The sequence below is a fragment of the Echeneis naucrates genome, chromosome 2, assembly GCF_900963305.1.
Source record: "Echeneis naucrates chromosome 2, fEcheNa1.1, whole genome shotgun sequence".
In the NCBI taxonomy this organism is placed as follows: Eukaryota; Metazoa; Chordata; class Actinopteri; order Carangiformes; family Echeneidae; genus Echeneis; species Echeneis naucrates.
Window position 1 is genome coordinate 20365114 of NC_042512.1, and position 19696 is coordinate 20384809.

The 19696-nt window shown below is 49.0% G+C and overlaps 3 protein-coding genes across 6 annotated transcripts; all 3 read right to left on the reverse strand.

Annotated features, from left to right (window-relative positions):
- Positions 1-5438: 5438 nt before the first annotated feature.
- On the reverse strand, positions 5439-7771 carry LOC115053327 (mid1-interacting protein 1-B-like). Its single transcript, XM_029517944.1, has 2 exons — positions 7573-7771; positions 5439-7140 (listed from the first exon to the last, which is right to left on the reverse strand). Exon 2 carries the CDS (start codon positions 6948-6950, stop codon positions 6480-6482), a length of 471 nt encoding a protein of 156 aa, XP_029373804.1. The 5' UTR covers positions 6951-7140; positions 7573-7771; the 3' UTR covers positions 5439-6479.
- Positions 7772-8144: 373 nt separating this feature from the next.
- Positions 8145-9982, reverse strand: cd59a (CD59 molecule (CD59 blood group) a). The gene is made up of 4 exons (XM_029520643.1): positions 9757-9982; positions 9080-9181; positions 8921-8994; positions 8145-8629 (listed from the first exon to the last, which is right to left on the reverse strand). The coding sequence occupies exons 1-4, from the start codon at positions 9809-9811 to the stop codon at positions 8507-8509; spliced, it is 354 nt and encodes a 117-aa protein (XP_029376503.1). The 5' UTR covers positions 9812-9982; the 3' UTR covers positions 8145-8506.
- Positions 9983-14554: 4572 nt separating this feature from the next.
- On the reverse strand, positions 14555-19575 carry zdbf2 (zinc finger, DBF-type containing 2). 4 transcript variants are annotated; one of them, XM_029514058.1, is made up of 11 exons: positions 19507-19575; positions 18636-19097; positions 18506-18546; positions 18376-18409; positions 18086-18182; positions 17746-17885; positions 17095-17650; positions 16850-16972; positions 16418-16779; positions 15940-16096; positions 14555-15874 (listed from the first exon to the last, which is right to left on the reverse strand). In XM_029514058.1, exons 3-11 carry the CDS (start codon positions 18525-18527, stop codon positions 15005-15007), a joined length of 2361 nt encoding a protein of 786 aa, XP_029369918.1. In that variant the 5' UTR covers positions 18528-18546; positions 18636-19097; positions 19507-19575; the 3' UTR covers positions 14555-15004. The 4 variants fall into 4 exon arrangements, with proteins under 4 accessions (XP_029369918.1, XP_029369929.1, XP_029369908.1 ...); XM_029514069.1 differs by having other exon boundaries at positions 18376-18406; positions 19482-19565; XM_029514048.1 differs by having other exon boundaries at positions 19482-19565.
- Positions 19576-19696: the final 121 nt, after the last annotated feature.

Sequence of the window (19696 nt, forward strand, 5' to 3'; positions counted from 1 at the left end):
AATGCATTACACAGTTTACCTGCCTCTCAGTTGTGTGTGTGTGTTAAACAGCCTCTAATTGAAGGCAGCACCATGAAATGTTCCGTTTCATTTCTGCCTAAAGGGAAATTAAATGCTCTGATTGGGCCGTTGGCCTCTCGCCGGGGGGAGAGGAGGCTGATGGGAAGGATTTTATTTCAGACTGAATGAAGAAACTGATTTATTTTAATTGTAAGACATTTTTCACAGGATCTATGAACTGTGGCTCTTTACATTTTATTGTTTTACACACAGCTGTGTGTGTGTGTGAGAGAGAGACGCTTCCTTTTCAAAAAACTGGGACAAACATTTTAAGGGTCCATTCATGGCTGCAGGATATTTTCCCGCTCCTTTCCCTTTTTTTTCGATCCCCCATACCCTTTTTTCACTCTGTGTGTTCATCAAGACACACACAGACACACTTTATCGTTCTGATTGACTTATTTAATTGGTGGGTTATCGATTGGTTTTGTCACTCATTGGATTGTTCTGTGTTGACAAAGCTTCCTGTTATTCTGCTTTTTAAACACACAGACACACACACACACACACCTTTATTGTGAAACTCCATGGCAACAAAAGGAGCTTAATTAGAGAGGAAAAAAAATTTTCTTTAAGATGGCAAACAGGGATGAGATGAATATGGGGGGGGGGGGTGTAATGAAATATTAATGAGTCCGGGGGGAGAATCAAGCTGCGTGCTTGGAATGAAAGTCTCCATTAACAGGATGTGTACGTTTGTGTGTTGTGTTGACATCACTTCCTGCTCAGTCTGCTCTTTAAACATGGCTGCCATATGTACTCAGAAACAGCAGAGTCAAGCTCATAGTTTATTTTTTGTGATTTACAAACAGCTGTAAACTAACTTGTTAGCTGAGGTCAGCTGATTTTAGGTTCACCAATAACTTTAAGAAAAGAAATAGTTCAATTGAAAACCGTATTGCCTTCGCTTAGCAGCACACTGAAATCACATGACAGCAGGGAATGTCGCGTTTTCATCACTATGTTTTAGAAGCCAGTTAAAAAACAGCTGAAGTGTGTGTGTGTGTGTCTGTGTTTGAGTTCATGGTGATTACCAAATGGCAATCATGCTGGAAATTTACTGCAGTCCTGAAGCTACACTTGAAGCACTCAGCATGCTAGCGTTAGCATAGCCTCGATCTTCTCCGCTCTTTATAGGTTTGACTTTGGCAGTTAGCATCCCTACGCTAGCTACCACATTCAGTTTGTTTCCAGTTCCCTCATTCCAACTGATGCTATGCTAGCAGCCTACAGTTTTAATTTCTCCTTTAATGGAGCTAAGCTAATAGTTTCCTTTGGATTCCAGTCTCTATGCTAAGCTACGCGAAACACGTGCTGCATGCATCCTCTGGTCTGACGGCGGGAAGTGTGCCATCGCTGCAGGCGAAGCAGCCATTTGCCGCTCCGTCTTTTTGTCTGCGCTGTGTGTTTGTGTGTTTTCCTATAAGTGTGTATGCATAATAAGTGTGTAACTGTGATTGTGTGCTTGTAAAAATGCTTTAGTGTGTCTGTGTGTGGCTGACGAGCGCTGCTGCTGAAGACGAGGGTTTGAATTGCTAATGTGCATGAATGTGTGTGTATGTGTTTGAGCCTGTGTGTGTGTGTCTGTGTGTGTGTGTGTGTGTGTCTGTGTGTGGGGGGGTCGTCTGGCTGTTTAGCGAGCGAGACGAGCAGCGCTGCCGATGAATATTTAAACAGAGCGAGCAGCCATCATTTATTGATGCTGCTGAGGGGAAGATGAATCGTTGGTCTGTGGACAGAGCTGGAGACGTGTGTGTGTGTGTGTGTGTGTGTGTGTGTGTGTGTGTGTGTGTTTTATAAACGGCCACATACCGACTCAGCACTTCGTGTGAGTTGGTCCGGTCTGAAGAACCGAGCGCAGTTCAGATTCAAACAGAAGAAAGCTTTTGAATCATCCTTCATGGTCTGCAGACCATCAGGGGCGACGCCCCCTGTGTGTTGAAGTCTATGGGAAAATGTCCCTCCTCCTCAGTAACCATTTTCCTGATGAGTTTCCGGTCTGTCTCTTGTTTCAGGTCTGCAGCAGTTGGTGATTGGTCCTCACACCCGAGCCGGTCTCTGGACAGGAAGTTCTGAATGTGGGTCTTTTCAGACCACCAGACCTGGATCCACCTTGGTCTCCATGATGTTTGCAGAACTGGCAGAGTTTCTTTTGGGGAATGAGGTTTGACAGCCAGGACTTGAGCAGATCCAAGACCAGGTCCAGACTGTTTGTACAAAAAGGTTTTTTAAGCCGCAGCATGAAGAGCACTCATCAAAGACGAGGGGTCGCTCAGTGTTTACACAGCAACAACAAGGTCAAAGGTCAGAGTAGTCGACCTTCAAGGACGCGCTGATGGCACAAGGAAAGGTTCACCAGAATGGGCGAGCGAGGATGTGTGTGGGGGAGAGAGAGAGGTTCAGACGGGTGCACCCGAGGACGAGCCAGCATGTGTTTGTATGGGAGAGAGAGAGAGAATAATGGAGGAGGGAATCATGACGGTTTCAAGGTTCCCCCGCTCCGTTTGCTCGCTCGCCAGCTCCCCTCGCCATCTCCCACGCACACACTCACGCACACACATCGACACGCTCATACACACGTCTCCATGCTTCACTGCCAAAACCTTCAGCACTCTTTTTTCCTCTCTCTCCTTCACTGTAATGCAGACGCCGCTGCAGCAGCACTCGTATGCGCTCTCTCTCTTTTCAAGGAAAGAAAAAGAGGAAATCAGCCCCCCAAAAAAGACAAGTGTGTGTGTTTCCTTCCTCCCTCCCTCTTTCCTTCCTTCCTTCCTCCCCCTTTCCTTCATTCCTTCCTTCCTTCCTTCCTTCCTCCTTCCTTCCTCCCCCTTTCCTTCCTTCCTTCCTTCCTTCCTCCTTCCTTCCTCTCTCTTTCTTTCCTTCATTCCTTCCTCTCTCCTTCCTTCCTTCCTCCCTCCCTCTCTCCTTCCTTCCTTCCTTCCTTCCTCCCTCCCTCCCACTCTCCTTCCTTCCTTCCTTCCTCCTTCCTTCCTCTCTCTTTCTTTCTTTCCTCCTTCCCTCTTTCCTTCCTTCCTTCATTCCTCCCTCCCTCTTTCCTTCCTTCCTTCCTTCCTCCTTCCTTCCTCCCCCTTTCCTTCATTCCTTCCTTCCTCCTTCCTTCCTCCCCCTTTCCTTCCTTCCTTCCTCCCCTCTTTCCTTCCTTCTTCCCTCCCTCCCTCTTTCCTTCCTTCCTTCCTTCCTTCCTCCCTCCCTCCCTCTTTCCTTCCTTCCTTCCTTCCTTCTTCCCTCTTTCCTTCCTTCCTTCATCCCCTCTTTCCTTCCTTCTTCCCTCCCTCCCTCTTTCCTTCCTTCCTTCCTCCCCTCTTTCCTTCCTTCCCTCCTTCCTTCCTCCCTCTTTCCTTCCTTCCTTCCTCCCCCCCTCCCTCTCTCCTCCTGTCACTCAGCTGTGGACAACCACTCAGAGCACTTAACGTTTTCCCACCATGCATTGCTCTCCTCTCTCACACACACACACTGGAAGTCTGTTGAACTGGAGGGTCTGAAGAAAAGGTCTGAATGAAGCCTGATTGTATTGAAGTCAATGGGAAAATGTCCCTCTCTTTGACAGACTGGTCCACTCAAGCCATTCTGTCCTCAGACCGTCCTCTCCTCAGGTGTCCTGTCCTCAGCTAAATATCCTCCTGATGCTTACCTTTGACCTTTCAGTTTCACACAAACATCTGCACATTCACCAACTGTGTGTGTCTGTGTGTTAATTATTCTGCATCTAAGCTTGTGAACACTTACACTGAGACCCAGTCAGACACACACAGACACACTCACAGCTCATGTGACCACAGTGTCCCCTGCTGTTCACTGTTTCTCATTGCAGCTAAAACGTGTCTGCTGCTTTTCTTCCTTTAGGAGCTGAAACAGAATCAAACTGAACACACCCTGAACGTCACACAAAGGCTCACAAACTAATAAAGGTTATGGAGTCCGGTGAGCCGGATCAGTGGATTTCAGGTACTGGCGCACTCAGGTCTGGTCTGGTTTATAAAGACTGTAAAGACTGGTCAGAACTGGACTCATGTCCTCAGAAGTTGGTCAAACATTTGTCTCTTCACTTTTCAGAGTATGTGGTTTTTGTTGTCCAGAACGTTGAAGAAGAGCTGTCTGATTGTTGTGGGCCTTGTAGACTGGACCTGGAGCCCTGGACTCCCTGATCCTCCTGAGGCATGAGGTTCGACCAGGACCAGAGGCTGGTATCCAGAGCTGGATTCAGTTTATCAAGGTAAGTTCAGCATTAATTCCAACGTTCAGTCTCACAAAGCTGATTTACTTTCTATTTGGGTGAGTTGCCATGGTAACTTATGTAGAACACCTGACCTGCCCCAGAGCAGGTTAAGTTCAGGATCAGCGCTCAGTAGATACATTAATGTTCCCCAACCCCTGGGCCGTGGACCAGTACCAGTCCATGGGTCTTTCGAACCGGGCCACACAGAAAGAATAAATAACTTACATTATTTGTGTTTTATTTATTATCAGAATCTGAATTATGTTTTATTTTGAAAAGTGACTGGATTCTGTCCGTTACATCCGTCTATGACTCACTCTTGACGCATGTCAAGACGCTTGTCTTGGTCACGTGATATGTTACTGCTAAAATTAAACCCACAAGCTGGTGAAATGATTAAAAAAGGAGTTTGTGAAGTTTCTTTGTGGAGGGGAAAAGGCTCAGTGAGGAGACAGAAGTTGCATTTAGGTTCGGGGTCAGGGGTCAGAGAGGGTGTTGAGTTTCAAAAGATTGCACAGCAGATTCACATTTATTATGAAATTTAGAAAATAGCACTATTTTTTTTTTTTTTTTTGCAGATCGTATCATTTTATTTTGTTGCGTTTATCTGCCACACCTTAAAGGCAGGTCTGTGGAAATATTGTCTGACATTAAACTGGACTGTGGTGCAAAAAAGGTTGGGGACCGCTGAATTAGACGACCTACTGACCAATCAGCTCTCTGGAAAATGGACTGTCCAATCCCAGACCAGATCATTGATGTGGGCCCAGAAACCAAGACAGAACCTAGATTAGGGTTAGCTGTGTTAGCTAACAGGCTAAAGTGAGCTCCATGTGCTGCAGATCGATCAGAATGACGACATTTTATTGGCTGTTAGTCTTTAATAATATATCTGTTCTGGAAAAATAGGTTGTTTAACATCAACGGGTGGGCTTTGTTAGCTGTCAGGTTAGTTAGCTTGTTTGTTGATTTAATTTTAAACAAATATCAAACGAGGTAAGTTTGCTTTGTTTCACTGTTGTAGTCTGAACATTTGTGTTAGCTTAGCTGATAACGTGCAGCTACCACAACGTCCATTCCAATTTAATCTTAATGGTCCAAATTTCTGCTGACATTCTGATATGACGAAACACACCAGGAAGGCTCGCTACCATTTATTTGTTTACAGTTAAATAATGAACAAGTAGACACACACATATAAATGAATTTCAGTGCTACATGGTGTCTGCTGCGTTCACAATCAAGTTCTGTTAAATAAAAATAGGAAATGGTATCGAACAGTTTGTGGCGAATCGAACCATGACAGCAGTGATTCACTCGTTTTCTTCACAGCTTCAGCGAGCAGATGTGACCCGGAGCCCGGGATTCCCTGATCCTCCTGAGACCTGAAGTCCGACCAGGACAGCTTAAGACAGACCGGACACTTCAGGTCAAAACTGTTCCATCACAAAAACCAGATTTCACACATTTTGTCCCTCAATGAGTGAATGAATAAATGTAAAACTACACATTCAGGCAGTGCTTTAATTTAGATCCCCAAATACCCCTCAAAACCTTAAATTTTTAAGCTGAACATTACATAGAGTAATGTTCATTAATTGTGAAGCTGGAGAAAAAAGCTTCACTTCCTGACTCTTCAGAGCCTTCAAATTAAAGGTCAGTTAGTTCAACTCTTTTGTGTTTCGATGCAAATTTATATCAGAAAACACGGCAGAGAGAATTTTCTGCAGAATAAATCCTTTCAGTCTAACAGATGAGAAGCTGGCCGGGGAGTTTTACTGTGAAATGAAGGACAGGAAGCAGACAGAGCTGGACTCCCTCAGAGTGAGGGACAAACTGACGACCCAAATCAGAAAGCCACCAGAAAAATAAAAACACACTTATGCGTCTTCAGACACAAAGAGCTGGACGACCTTCTCAGTTATCTGCTTTTTATTTTTTGTTTTCTGACCTTGCTGAGCTTGTTAAATCAAACCAGTTTCATTCTGGTTTTGGTTTGAAGACTCCCTGTCTGTGCGTTCAAGGACACTCCAACTTTAAACATTTGGTATTCAGCTACTTATCATCATGGCAAAGTCAACTCAAGGCAGTAAACACTGCTGGAGCGGAGCAGCAGGAAGTGCTGTGGCAGCTCTGATGACCTTTGACATGAGTGTAACGGCGGCAGTCGGCAGAGCGGTGCTCAGTTCCTGCAGCCAATCTCCATCTTGTAGCGGGTCGTCAGCAGGTTGGCTTTGTGTGTCAGTTTGGACAGGACGGCGTGGAGTCCGTTCAGGTGATAATGAAACAGTTTCTCCAGGTCATCGTCCTCGCCATCCACCCTTGACACCTCCGTCACACCCACCCTCTCCTTGCTCCGCCCCTCACCCTGCAGGACGCCCCACTCAATATCATGACGGATGGACTTGAGCAGGATGTACGAGCTGTACATATCAGCGTCCTGGTGGAAGTAGGCCGTCCCATTAGCAGTGGCGGGTATGACCTCATCGCCTGACTTTGCCACCTTCACGTCCCCATTGTCTTCCAGTGGGACATCCCGCAGCAGGCTGGGCACCATCACCGTCTGGTCCATGTTTTTGACAGCGTCGATGAAGCGGTTCATGGCGTTGAAGAGCGAGTTCTTCTGGTTGTAGGAGTCAGATATCTGCATCATGGCGAAGCGTTCTGAGCGCTGGCGTTCCGGTCCAAACTTAGACCGCTTAAGCTCCTTAGAGGATTATCACCGAGCCTGATCCTGGACCAGCTTACACAGATCCTGGTGGACTGGTTTTAGCCTGAGACTCCTGAGACTGCCCTGCTGCAGGACCGGACCTCAGTTCGACCCTCAGACTACAACAGACCTCCTGCAACACAACAGACACACAACAGGAACTTCAGTGAACGCTCCAACCACACACAACAGGACAAACACAACACATGACTTCACCAACGTCAGTCCACCTCAGTCTGGACTAATTAAACCAGGAAGTCTCCTTTGTGTAGTTGAGCTAACCCCGTTACACGCCGGACTAACGGCGTAGTTGTTGTTTACATTTGTTTATTACCGGATTATAAACAATCACGTTGTTCATAAACCTGAAGACAGCTTCCGGTCCAAATCCATTATCGAACACGATCCAGTAAAATATTCAGACGTTCACTTCCGGATCGCACGTGTGTGTTTTTGGTTATTTCCTGGTCGAGTCCCGGTTCTCTGTGGTCCGGTCCTCCGGTAGTTGGTGGTGTGTGTGTGTGTGTGTGTGTGTGTGTGTGTGTGTGTGTCCGCTGGGACTCACCGCCGGCCGGCCGTCCTGGTCCGGTGTGGTCGGTGTCCGTTAACGGACAGGAAGCTCCGGGACCGGGAGACTGCGGTGACGGCGGGGCCTGAACCGACGTTTCGTCGACAGCCAATCGCAGATGGACGGTCCGGTGACGTCACACAGACCGTTGAGAAACGTGAGAGTAACGGACGGAACATACGTCCCAAGCGGAGCTTCAGACTCCACCCACTCCCATGGGAGGGAGGGGCTTAATGACGTCGTGTTTATCAGCTCGAAGATCAATTAAGACAGTGATTCGTGATATCCTGGTAATTAATAGATGCTCCTGTTTTTAAAACGAAATGTTTGAATTAAAGTTTGAGTTAATCTCCATCACTTGCCGAAAAATATCAGTTTCATTCTGAACTTCCGAAGTTTAATGTTTTTGGTTAAACCTGTCCGAGATTTTCATGGACCAATCAGATTCACCTGTAGCTCATCACCTGAACTCTGTTGTCATGGTAACCCGCAGCAAGCGCCAGCGTCATTAAAGGTACAGTGTGTACAAACTGCCATGAAATGCTTAAAATATAGTCACATGATCCTTCTTCAGTTTGGAAACTTTTTTAATTTTTGGATCATTTACAGGTCAGTTCAGTTAAATAGGAACCAGGAGAACCATGGTTTTGATTAATGAAGATGACATCATCAGCAGGTTTGTTATTAATTGACTCATGAAACATCAGCTGATCGTTTGGACTCACTCCTTCACGCTTCATGATGTGGCCAACCTCAGTGAGGCTGAACCATGTAAGCCACACTTCTCCAGTTCCATCACACTGTGTTCCATCCGATTACAATCCTCTTTGTTAGTTGGGGTCATGTGATGAGTGAGACTGTGGTGTCAGTTCGAGAAGCTGTTGCTATGGCGCTGTGTTTCCATCAGGGGGCATCACAGCAGTGCTGGTCCTCAGTGGAGGCACCACCACATGACCCCAACAGAGGCCAGCAGACCAATCAGAGAGCTTGCTGCAGAGGAGGGGGCGGAGTTACACAGGTCAGAGTTGCAGCATTTGAAGGTGAAACTGGAGACCTGAAAGAAATTGATCATATTGGAAATTAATCAATAATCAGCTGATACTGGACTGCTGAAACTAACAAGACACCTGTCTGTCGTCTCACCTGTCTGTCCTCATACCTGTCTGTCATCTCACCTGTCTGTCCTCATACCTGTCTGTCGTCTCACCTGTCTGTCCTCATACCTGTTTCGCTCTCTGATTGGGTTTGATTTAGCTGCTTGGACATGAGTTGGTTTGTTGTGTTGTGTTGTTGTGGGGACACACTGTGTGTCTCTCTGGTCTCAGTGAACTCATCTTGGTGTTACCTGAGGGAACATCTGGGCCAGACGACTGTACTCACAGTCTGAGTACTTCAGACACTGACGGTAGGTCATCCCACCTGGAGGGTAGACAGCAGTCAGCAGGTGTACAGGTGTGTCAGTCAGCAGGTGTACGGGTGTGTCAGTCAGCAGGTGTACAGGTACCTCTCTCGTTGAGTGTGAGACAGGCGTCGTCATAGCTACAGTCTCGCTGTTTGGAGCAGCTGGCTGTATAATCCTTACAGCTGTAACAGCGAATGGCTGATCCTGAAACACACAAAACAGCAGCATGTCTGTGTGTGTGTGTGTGTGTGTGTGTGTGTGTGTGTGTGTGTGTGTGTGTGTGTGTGTGTGCTAAATTCCATCAGGGTGATGTTGGCGGCTCTTTCAGGTCCAATCAGCGCCGTCTGCCAACTTTTCAACAATAAGACAAATCCACCTGGCGATCTGAACCCCCCCCTACAGTACGACTACTGTGACATACATCTTATGATCCATCTGAGCACCCACATCAGCAACACGGTCGTACACCGTGTCTGACGCACACAATGGTCACAGGGTCAGCTCGTACCAAATATTCAAATAAAGTTTCAATTAAACAGGTGACCTAAACATTTGTGGAAACCAGAATAATTCCCAATGATCATATTCAACATGTCAGACATCAATAATCAATAAATGTCTCAGTAACCAGACTGATATTTTACAAACTAACAATTTAAAGTGTTTTCTTGCAGTAAATATTATAAAGTCATCCTACAACTGCACCAATCGACCCTATAATATTAGTGATGAAGTATCATCTTCATTTGACCAGAAAGTATAATAAATTGTGAACATACCCAGACCAATCAGAGCAGAGCAGAGCAGCAGGCAGCAGACCAGAGAGCGCTTCATTTTCTCCTCAGCACAGCTCAGGTCCTGGTCCAGGTCTACACACCAGAGTCAGCGCTCAGTCCAGAGGGTACTCACCCAGCAGTGGGAGAGGCCAGCTCTGCTGAGGGTAGCTGACAGACCCCGCCCACTAGGAGGGGCCAAATTTTCCAAGGGGAAATGGGAGGCCATGCCTACTGCGAGGAGCTTCAAGGGCTGGGTTCTCTTGGGGTACTGTTGTGGACCTGGTTCAGGTCTTCATGGTCCCCAGAAGATGACCTGTAGTCCTACTTTACAGTCCTCCTGTTCCCATGCTAACATTAGCATGTAGCCTTCACTGTGTAAATGGGCAGGCCCCCACAACGCTGATGACATCATCCTCTTATGGTAATGTTAGCCGTTAGCTCATGACACGTGGTGACTGAGCTAATGGCCGCCGGTCTGCGGCGCCAGGTGGGGCGGCTGATGATGTGATGATGTGGGTGACAGCTCTGTGTGTGCTGGTTTATCTGAGTCCAGGAGAAGAACTGGTCCAGTGTTTGGACCTGAGACGACCTAGAACCAGACAAAGAGCGTCAGTGTGGAGACGAACAAAGAGCAGAGGACAGAGAACAAGCAGCCTCACAGCTGGACAGCCGGAGCTTCAGCACACTGAGGCCTCATTCATCAGGTCCAGCTCAGCCCACCTCAGACCAGCAATATATTGATCAACACTTCAAAATGAAGGGCAGAGGACTGACTTTATGGACCTTCAATGTCAAATATGATCCACTACAGTCCTGTGTTCACACCTGAGACTTGGACTCAGGCCCTGGTCACATGTCCACACTCTGCTGGCTGCTGATTGGTCCACAGACAGCAGGTGTCAACTGAGACCTTCATCCATAATTCAACAGCTCCACTTCTACAGTCCTCAACCACAGACGGAGAGCCAGGGGGAGAGGGACAGACAGAAAGGCAGGGAGAGGGGCGGGCAGACAGACAGGCAGGGAGAGGGACGGACAGACAGACAGAGACAGGGAGAGGGACGGACGGAGAGAAGGGGGGAGAGACAGACAGAAAAAGAGAGACAGGGAGAGGAGCAAGCAGACAGACAGACAGACAGACAGAGAGATGGGACATTCGTGATATCATAGCAACAGACTCTGTCCCCTGTTCTCTCAGACCAGCCCATCATGGACCTGGACACTGTCGGTAAGGTCTTGCTGTGTGTTTGATTCTGGACATTCGATGATCTGCTGGGGGCTCACTTCCTGTTTCCTGGTCAGATGGACTCAGTCAGATTCGTCCATCAGTTCACAGAGTCGCCATGAAGCTGCTGTCTCTGCAGAGACTCTGTCACTGTGAGTGGCTCTTCACCTGACTCTGTACAGATGTTTATCCATCACATGACAGCAGCTGAAAGCTCAGGAAATCTGAATCTGAGAATATTTTACGATCAGTTCAAGTTGGTTTTGATGAAGGTCAGAAGGTCACGGCTGAAAGGTCTGGCCTGAGCTCGTCAGAGAACCTCTGAAGCTTGGTCCACACCACTCTGCAGTGATGTCATCACTCTGTTAACAGAACCAATTAAATATTCTCATTCAGAGGAATTCCTGAGCTCTGACTGGCTGAACTGCAGCTGTAGGCGCTGACATCACCTCCCCCACACATCAGCTGATCCTAAGGTCAGGGTCAAAGATGACAGGGCGAGTCCGTTGGCACTCTGATTGCATGTCTCTGTGTCTCTGTTCTCCAGTGGACGGTGTGTCCCTGTGTGACATTACAGCAGCCCTCAGCTCAGTGGGAGGGGCTTGCCGGCAAGATGTGGGACTGAACAGACAGGAAGTGACCTACACCCTTAACAGGATGTTTCAGAGTGTGTCACAGGAAGTGCCCAGTCATTTGACTGTGGAGAAGACCTGCAGTCTGATGTTCAGACTCTATGACAGGTCAGTTCACTCAGCTCACCACCAGGTTCACCTGCTCCACCTGGTCCAGCTCTCAGGCGGACTCTGGTCTGTTTCAGGTCTCAGGTGGATTCTGTTCCTGCTGCCTCTCTGAAGACTGCTTTGATCAGTCTGTGCTCTGACAACCTGCAGGACAAATACACAGGTGACACACACAGTGAGCCTGTCGACCAATCAGAATCCACGTTTTCTTCATCTGAAAGGAAGCTTTAAGGCTGTGAAAGCCTTTCACAATTAAATGCACCATTCATGTAAATTTTCACTCTTTGTTCAGCTCTGGTCAGAGTTTCAGGATCAGGATCCATCTCCAGGTCTGAACTCAGGTCTCTGCTGCAGGACCTAAGCCAGGTGAGTCCCTCACAGATCAGGTGAGTCCCTATCTGTGTGTGAATTTCCCAGCATGCCTCTGTCTCCTTTGCTCAGGTTCCAGCGGCGGTGCAGGAGGAAGTCGTTTTTGGGGATGTGGAGGCAGCACTGAGGTCTTGTTTCCATGGGGTAAGATCACAATGAGACACGCAGCATTAGGAGATTGGTGGTTGCCATGGTGACAAACTGATGCTGTTTGTTTCCAGATGCTGATAGTGACCGAGGATCATGTGTTGTCCTGGCTGCAGAGTGAGCCCTGTCTGTTGCTATGGTTACCCACCCTGTATCGTCTGTCGGTCAGTCAGAACATCTGCCACTCTGTCCGCTGCCACATCTGTAAGGCCACACCCATCCGCGGGCTCAGGTGATATCATTGAGCGTCAGCTGGTCTGGCTCTGACAAACTGAGCCAGGTCTCCACCTGTGAGACACATCAGAGGGCAGCACAAACCCATAGCATGGATAACTGTGTGTGTCCGTGTGTGTTTAGATACCGCTGTGTGAAGTGTGTGAATGTCCATGTGTGTCAGAGTTGCTTCCTGACCGAGGGACAGACAACGAAACACAAAGTACATCATCCTGTGCTGGAGTTCTGCACACAGGTGAGACTGTCGGTCAGGCCAGGAAGTTTTGTCCTCATGTGGAGGAAACTGCATAAAATGGTTTTTATTTCCCGTCAGCCCACCTGGAGGGAGTGTGTGAGTTCGTTAGTGCGTAATGCCCGTCACAGCCTGTTGCCACGACGATACACTCGCCGAAAGGATCAGAAGAGAATCCTAAAGTGGGCGGAGCCTGGAGAGACTCAGAATAGGTGAGACATAAAGGAAATGTTGACCACATAATCAACATTTACGACTACAAACGTATTTAACTGTTTTCCATAAACACACCTAGTGCTCCGCCCCCTGCTGATGAGTCAACACGATTGGCTGACTCACCCATCTGTCACAGTCCCTCCCATGATGCCCCAGTACAACCTGACTCATCTTCATCTGAAGTTCTCAAGGCTGATGAGAAGATGTCACCTCAGGTGGTGACCTCTGACCTCTGACCTCACTTGGATGAGTAGTGGTGGTGTTGTTATGTAACGTGTTGTGTTGTGTTGTACAAGGTGTCGGTGCTGATGGATGATGTCAGAACCCTGCAGAGAGACAGGAGGTGAGTGTGGTCTGGATCATCAGATTCTGGTCTGGGTCTTTGGTCTGGATCATCTCATCTGTGTTCTTCAGGCTGTTGGAGCAGGAGATACAGGTGTGGCGGCTCACTGTCCAATCAAAGCAGAGCATCTTGGAGGACAAGTGCTCAGAGATTGAGGTTACCGTGGAAACACTAAGACAACACACTGCCTCTCTGGAGGGGACGCTCACACAGGTGAGTCACAGCTGAGGGCGGAGCCAAAGGCACTTTTTGAGTGGTAGTTGACTTCTCTCTCTTCATTCAGGCAGTCAGTATGATGGAGGCTCAACACGGCAACAACACACCACACAGTGTCGACATGAAAATGGAGTGCATCATTGCAATTTCTGACAAGCAGAAAAACACTGAAGAAGAGGAGGAAGAGGAAGGGGGAGCAAAGCAGCAGGAAGGGGTGGGGTGGGGGCTGGAGGAGGAGGAGGAGGCAGCGGGGGAAGAGGAAATTCTACACAGCTGGAGGGGGGATGAACAACAAACTTCATCCTCCACAATCCACCTTGGCCTGTCGCTATCACAAGACATCAGCTGTGAGGAGGTGCCTGCAGGAGACATGTCTATCTGTTGTCCAATAGGACAAGAGGACGGACTGGAGGAGGCGGGCCAACAGGACGAAGATGACTTTTTGTCAAAAGATGAGGAGGATTGTGGGATGTGTAGTCTAGAAGAGCTGCTGAAGGAAACTGTTGACAGACTGAAGACTATGCTGGAGACAGACAGATGGAGGGACTGGGAGATGGGTGAGACAGACATGAGACAGGCTGAGACAGACCTGAGACAGACCTGAGACAGACCTGAGACAGACCTGAGACAGAATGAGACAGACCCGAGACAGACATGAGACAGTGTGAGACAGGCTGAGACAGACGTGACAGAATCAGACAGTGTGAGACAGGCTGAGACAGGCCGAGACAGACCTGAGACAGACATGAGACAGAATGAGACAGTGTGAGACAGACGTGAGACAGACGTGAGACAGACCTGAGACAGACGTGACACAGAATCAGACAGTGTGAGACAGGCTGAGACAAACATGACACAGACCTGAGACAGTGTGAGACAGACGTGAGACAGAATGAGACAGACGTGAGACAGAATGAGACAGTGTGAGACAGACCAGTCAACTAAACTGAATGTTTGTGTTCTTGGTGTTTCCAGGTGTGAGTAGGGGGGCGGAGCTTCTGGAGGCAGCGGAGCAGGTGGGCGACTCAGTGCACCACCTGGTGGATGCTGTGAGAACAAACACACACTGACTGGGTGAGTGATGTTGAACTGATAACTGTTTATTCAACATGAACATTACTGGTTGCTTAAATCAGCTGGAGTGTAAAAGGGAAAAAACTGTGACATCAGCATGACTCAAGCTCACCTGTAGAGGTAGGAGGCGTCATATATCTGCCCAGACACCTGAAATATTCCATCATGTTCCATTTGTGTGTAGCTTTTCAAAATAAAGGTAAACATGATGATAACAAAATAAATTTAAAACCTCCATGTTGATTTTGAAAAGTGATCATCAAGACAAATAGATTTTTATTAAAATGTTCTGTGGGTTCTATATCTGAACTGCTGCAGGAAAAATAGTTATCTTCATTTAAAGACGGATGAGGAATGATGTCACTGAAACAGCCAGTTCAAAACTGTCAGTGAATGTGGATATTATGAATGAGGCTTGGACAGATATCTGGCTCCTGTCTTCTTCAGGTCTCCTGCTACCTTCGCCTCCTCCGGCCCCTCCCTCGGCGAGGAGAGGCTAAGGTAGGTGGGGGAGGGGTCAGAAGGCTGGGGACTGTTCTTAGTCTTGTGCGTCGCAGGCCTTCTCTCCTGGGCTGAAGGGGCGTGGCCTGAGCCCTGGTTGTTCTCTTGGAGGTGGGGGCACGAGTCCTGTCCTCCCCCCCCCCCATTCCTCGCTCTGAACTGTTGTGAGTGGGGGGGTTTGACATCCTGCCTTTCCTCCTGACTGCTTCCCGTTTATCTGTCTCTTTGGAGTCTCTACTGAACGTGCTCAGTAGGAGGCTACTGGCATGGCTGAAGGGAGGGTCAGATGACGTGTGACCTTTGACCCTGGATGAGCCAGCAGGCCCTTCCACTGGCGGTCTGTCACTGTTCAGGTCTGGACTCAGACTTCGAAAGAGCTGACGGACGCAGGGCAGCGGCAGACCTGAGGGAGTGGGGCCTCCTCCCCACAGGAAGCCCTTGGGGGCGTTCTTAAGGATGCGGTTGGTGTTGGGGTCATAAAACCTGACAGGAAGTCGTTTGTATTTGACCTTTATCCCCTGCAGGTCCAGTGGGCGCCTCTTCTTTCTGGAACGTTTGGGGGCGGAGCCTGGCGCTGGTGAGCTGGAGGAGGCAGGGCCTGAGGGGGAGCAGAGCAGGTAGACCAGGGAGGTGCGAGGCTGCACAGGTGTGACGATACTGGTGTATGAGCGAGGGAGGCAGCGCCACGTCTGTGCCTCAGGTGTTCTCTCTGCTGGGTTCTGACTGGCTGCTGGGACGCTGGGGGGCGGGGCCTGAAGAGCACCTTGACGGACCGCTGGGATGACCAGTTGGACAGTCTGAGTGCTGTGACTGACTTTAACCACCTGACAAACAGACACAGGTGAGACACTTGTCCTGCATTCAAAACTGAAAACTGTGTCAGACTCACCTGACACCTGGACGCCAACCTGAAGCTCCGCCTCTTCCTCCCCTTCCCACACACAGACTCGTCATCGTCTCTGTCCAATAAGGGCAGGACTCCCATATTTGGGTCCCCTTCCTTGTTGTCACCACGCCCCCTCTTTTTCTGGCTCCTCCTACCATACCTGACAGTGATGATGTCAACACGTGACTGTGAGGAGGCCTGTTCTTCGTTGTAAATTACAGATTAGAGATAATAGATAGACTTCAGTGCATGTTAACGTTCTGCTGTGCTACATGTTTTATAGATTTAATGGCTTCACAGTGAATTATTAAATCAGAAAGTTGTTCATGTCTAAATGTGTGTTTGAGTGAAATAATGATTTCATGTTGTTTGAATATTAAACTTGATCTGAGACTAAAGTGACGGATGATGTTTAAATGTTTTGGCCATGATTGTGTTGACTGTCAGTCATGTGACTGCATCATGTGACTTGATTTCTGACCTGGCCAGAGACTCGCTGTCAAAGTAGCAGACAAATCTTCCCCGTCTGAACTGTCGCACCAGTTTCTCCACCTTCTTTTCGTCCTCCTGTTCGATCTGGGCCCAGGTCTTGCCCCTGAAGGATTCTGGGATATGTGCGGGGGCTGGCAGGACCTCCTCTATGGGCAGAGTCCAGAAACCCTGTTCATCTGCTTTGTGCCCACAATGGAGCGCTGAGTCCAGCTGGTGAGAGTACATGTGGTCTTCCAGGTCCACCTGAACATCCATCAGCTGGTCCAAGCTCCGCCCCTCTGCCTGCCTCAACTGGACAGGTGTGTGTGAGGGCTGTGTGTCACTGACAGTCTGAGCTCGCTGTAAGACCATCTGCAGAGAAAAGTCTCAGCTTTGGTACGAATGTAAAGACTGTTTCACCCCCACACAGGTGTGCCCTTACCTGTCTCACAGGTGAGTCCCAGTCATCACTTTGTGTTTCCATGGTGACAGGAAGGCTGAAGTGGAAGCTTTCAGTCTCCTCGTGCTCACAGGGAATGATGCTATAACAGCACATCTGGATCACCTGAGCTCCAACACAAACACATCACATCGTCAGATTGACCTGGACCTGGTCCTGGATCAGTCACTTGACCCTGAACCAGGTTGGCAAGAGGACAGTAAAGACGGGTCTGAGCAGGGACAGACCTGGTCGATGGTCCGGTCCACAGAGTCGCTGTGGTCTGAGGAGAACGCCTCTTCTTTGAGAGCTTCCCTTCTCTCCTTCTGCCAGCTCAGCCAGGGTCTGGTCCCTGCTCCCTGGTCCAGGTTCAGGTCTTGGTGATGGGGCCTGAGGTTGGGGTCCCTGGGGGGAGTGGAGGAGGATGAGGACTCGCTGGTTTTCCTCCTGTTGGTTTTCCTGTGAGCCTTCCTGTGAACGGAGGGTGGGCCTTGAGTGTGTGGGGGTGGGGTTTGTGGTGCTTGGAGGCATACTGAGTGTGTGGGGGAAGTCCCTATGTCCTCCTGCTGTCTGATTGATGCGGAAAGCCTTTCCTGAACGTCCCTCTCTGGGACTCGATCTCCTGATTGGCTGTAGATTCCTTCACCTTCCTGATTGGCCGGCGGACAGGATGTGCCATCAGAGCTGGGCAGGTGTTCTCTCGTACCAAGTGACCGACTATCATCGTCAAAGAAACATATTGTATCAAGCTCTGTCCTCGGGAGCAAGGGGGCAGAGACTGACGGGAGGTCAGCGTGGGATGGTCTGAAGGAGACATGAACAAATTGACACCTTTACATTCAACAGGACGGACAGACAGGTGGGACACTGAACTCAGGCAGCAGGGGTGTGGAGGTCACCTGGGGTCGCCGTAGCGATGCGGGTGGTGCTGCAGGACATCCTGCAGGAAGCGCTCCAGCAGGGTCAGTCTGGTTCGGCTCCTGCTGGGTCCCCTGGATGACATCCGGACTGAATCCAGGTGCCCGAGGCTGAACAGGTGCTGAGACAGAAGCATTGTGATGGTGACGTGTCAATCGACAGGTCACATGACTCACTGGCAGAGCTGACCTCATGCAATGCTGCTTAGGAATGTCATAACCATATCATGGTTCCTTCCTCCTGCTGCAGCAACAGGAAGTCACCTCTGAGGACAGCTCTGATTGGTTAAATGGTTCCCTGTCAGGTGTGTGTGTGTTCTACCTGGTCCAGGTTGTTGTACAGGACTCTGCAGTATCCACAGTAGCCCTGTCTGCTGCGCTGACACCTGGATGGACCTGGCTGAGGCTCCGCCCGCATCCTGTCAGTCAGAGAAAGCACCTTTAATCAGTCATGGACCAGTTATCTTTGTCGTCTGCGCATATGGACAGCTCGGTCAGTGTTTTAGCATGCAGTTAGCAAAGCTGCTAACAACAACATCACAAACAACAACACAAAGCTTTTGTGTCTTTGGATCCTCAGAAATTTGATCGAGAATCTGGAGCTCGACTCACCTGCCAGTCGACTCCGCCCTCCTCCGGTCATCTGCTGAAAGCACACACACAGACAAATTCCAAGACAGACAAACACAATTCATCAGCTAATGAAAAATGAAATGACTGAACTTTTGTGTTGATTTTTCACCTCCATCAGAAGAGTCTGACATCCTGCTGCTGAGCTGAGACCTGAAACACACAGCCAGAGTTAATGACGTGGTAATTGTCTGTCTGAGATTCACCCATCAGCCGTAACATTATGAAGAGTGGTTGATTACCTGGTTACCGTGGATACCTGGCAGTGGGTGGGGTCTGTTAGACATCAGTGAGCAAATAGTCCAGAGGTTGAGGGTGAATTGTGAGTTTTTCCGACTCTGTGTGACCTGGACTTATTCTGGACCACCAAGTCTGAGGCTCCACCTCAAGGATCGGCGGCTCAGTTCTTGGTCCAGATCCCACAGCTCAGCCTCAGAGGTCTAGAGGAGTCCAGACCTCCAGGACCAGGACTGTTTTTTGGGGAAAGGGGGGCTAAACCATATTGTGCGGATGGTCATAATGTTCTGGCTGACGGACTAAAGTGACACATATATGTCTGAGGAAAAATGGGACAGATCCAATCCAAAGTTGATCAAACAGGAGATATTTACTGCAGGTGACATCACAGACAAACACCGTCCGATCAGAGCACTCCATACTGTAACCAAGGGTAACCAGGTTTCAGGCGTGGAGGGTCCATGAGCCTGAGGAGGAGAGAGTGAAACACATCATGGGCTGAAATCATCAGTTTCATCTGACCAGCTGGTTTTAACTGATGGACGAACTTCTTTCAGTTTAGACCAATCACCGCTCAGCTGTCCCTGCGTTGTGATTGGCTGCTGCTTCTGTGGCGGGCAGGGCCGACCTGTCAGGTTAACCCGGGCCGACCCGAGTTGATCGGGGCTAACGGTAACCATGGTGACGTTGCTGGTGACGTGGATCCGCCATTACAGCAGCAGTTAGCGTTAGCAGCAGGCTATCCGTTAGCATGTTGTTAGCCCGTAGGTGAGCAGCATCACGCTGAAGACCCGATTTTCTGCTTCCGGGTCGTGTTGTTATTTAATTAGCGATAATCGTTGTTTGTTTACCTGCAGGTGTTCATTTGTTGCTTACTTTCGCAGATTAAAACCTTCTTCCGTCGCGCGCCGCTCCGCCTTGCTGTTGTTTCCGGTCCGATTCTTCTTCTGCGGAACGGGAAACATACATAGCAGGAGGCGCGTGCTGCCGCCCAGAGACCAGAGCGGGTACTGCTCCACGAGCTTCACCCGGAACGCCTTTAAAATCAACTTGATTATAACGCCCG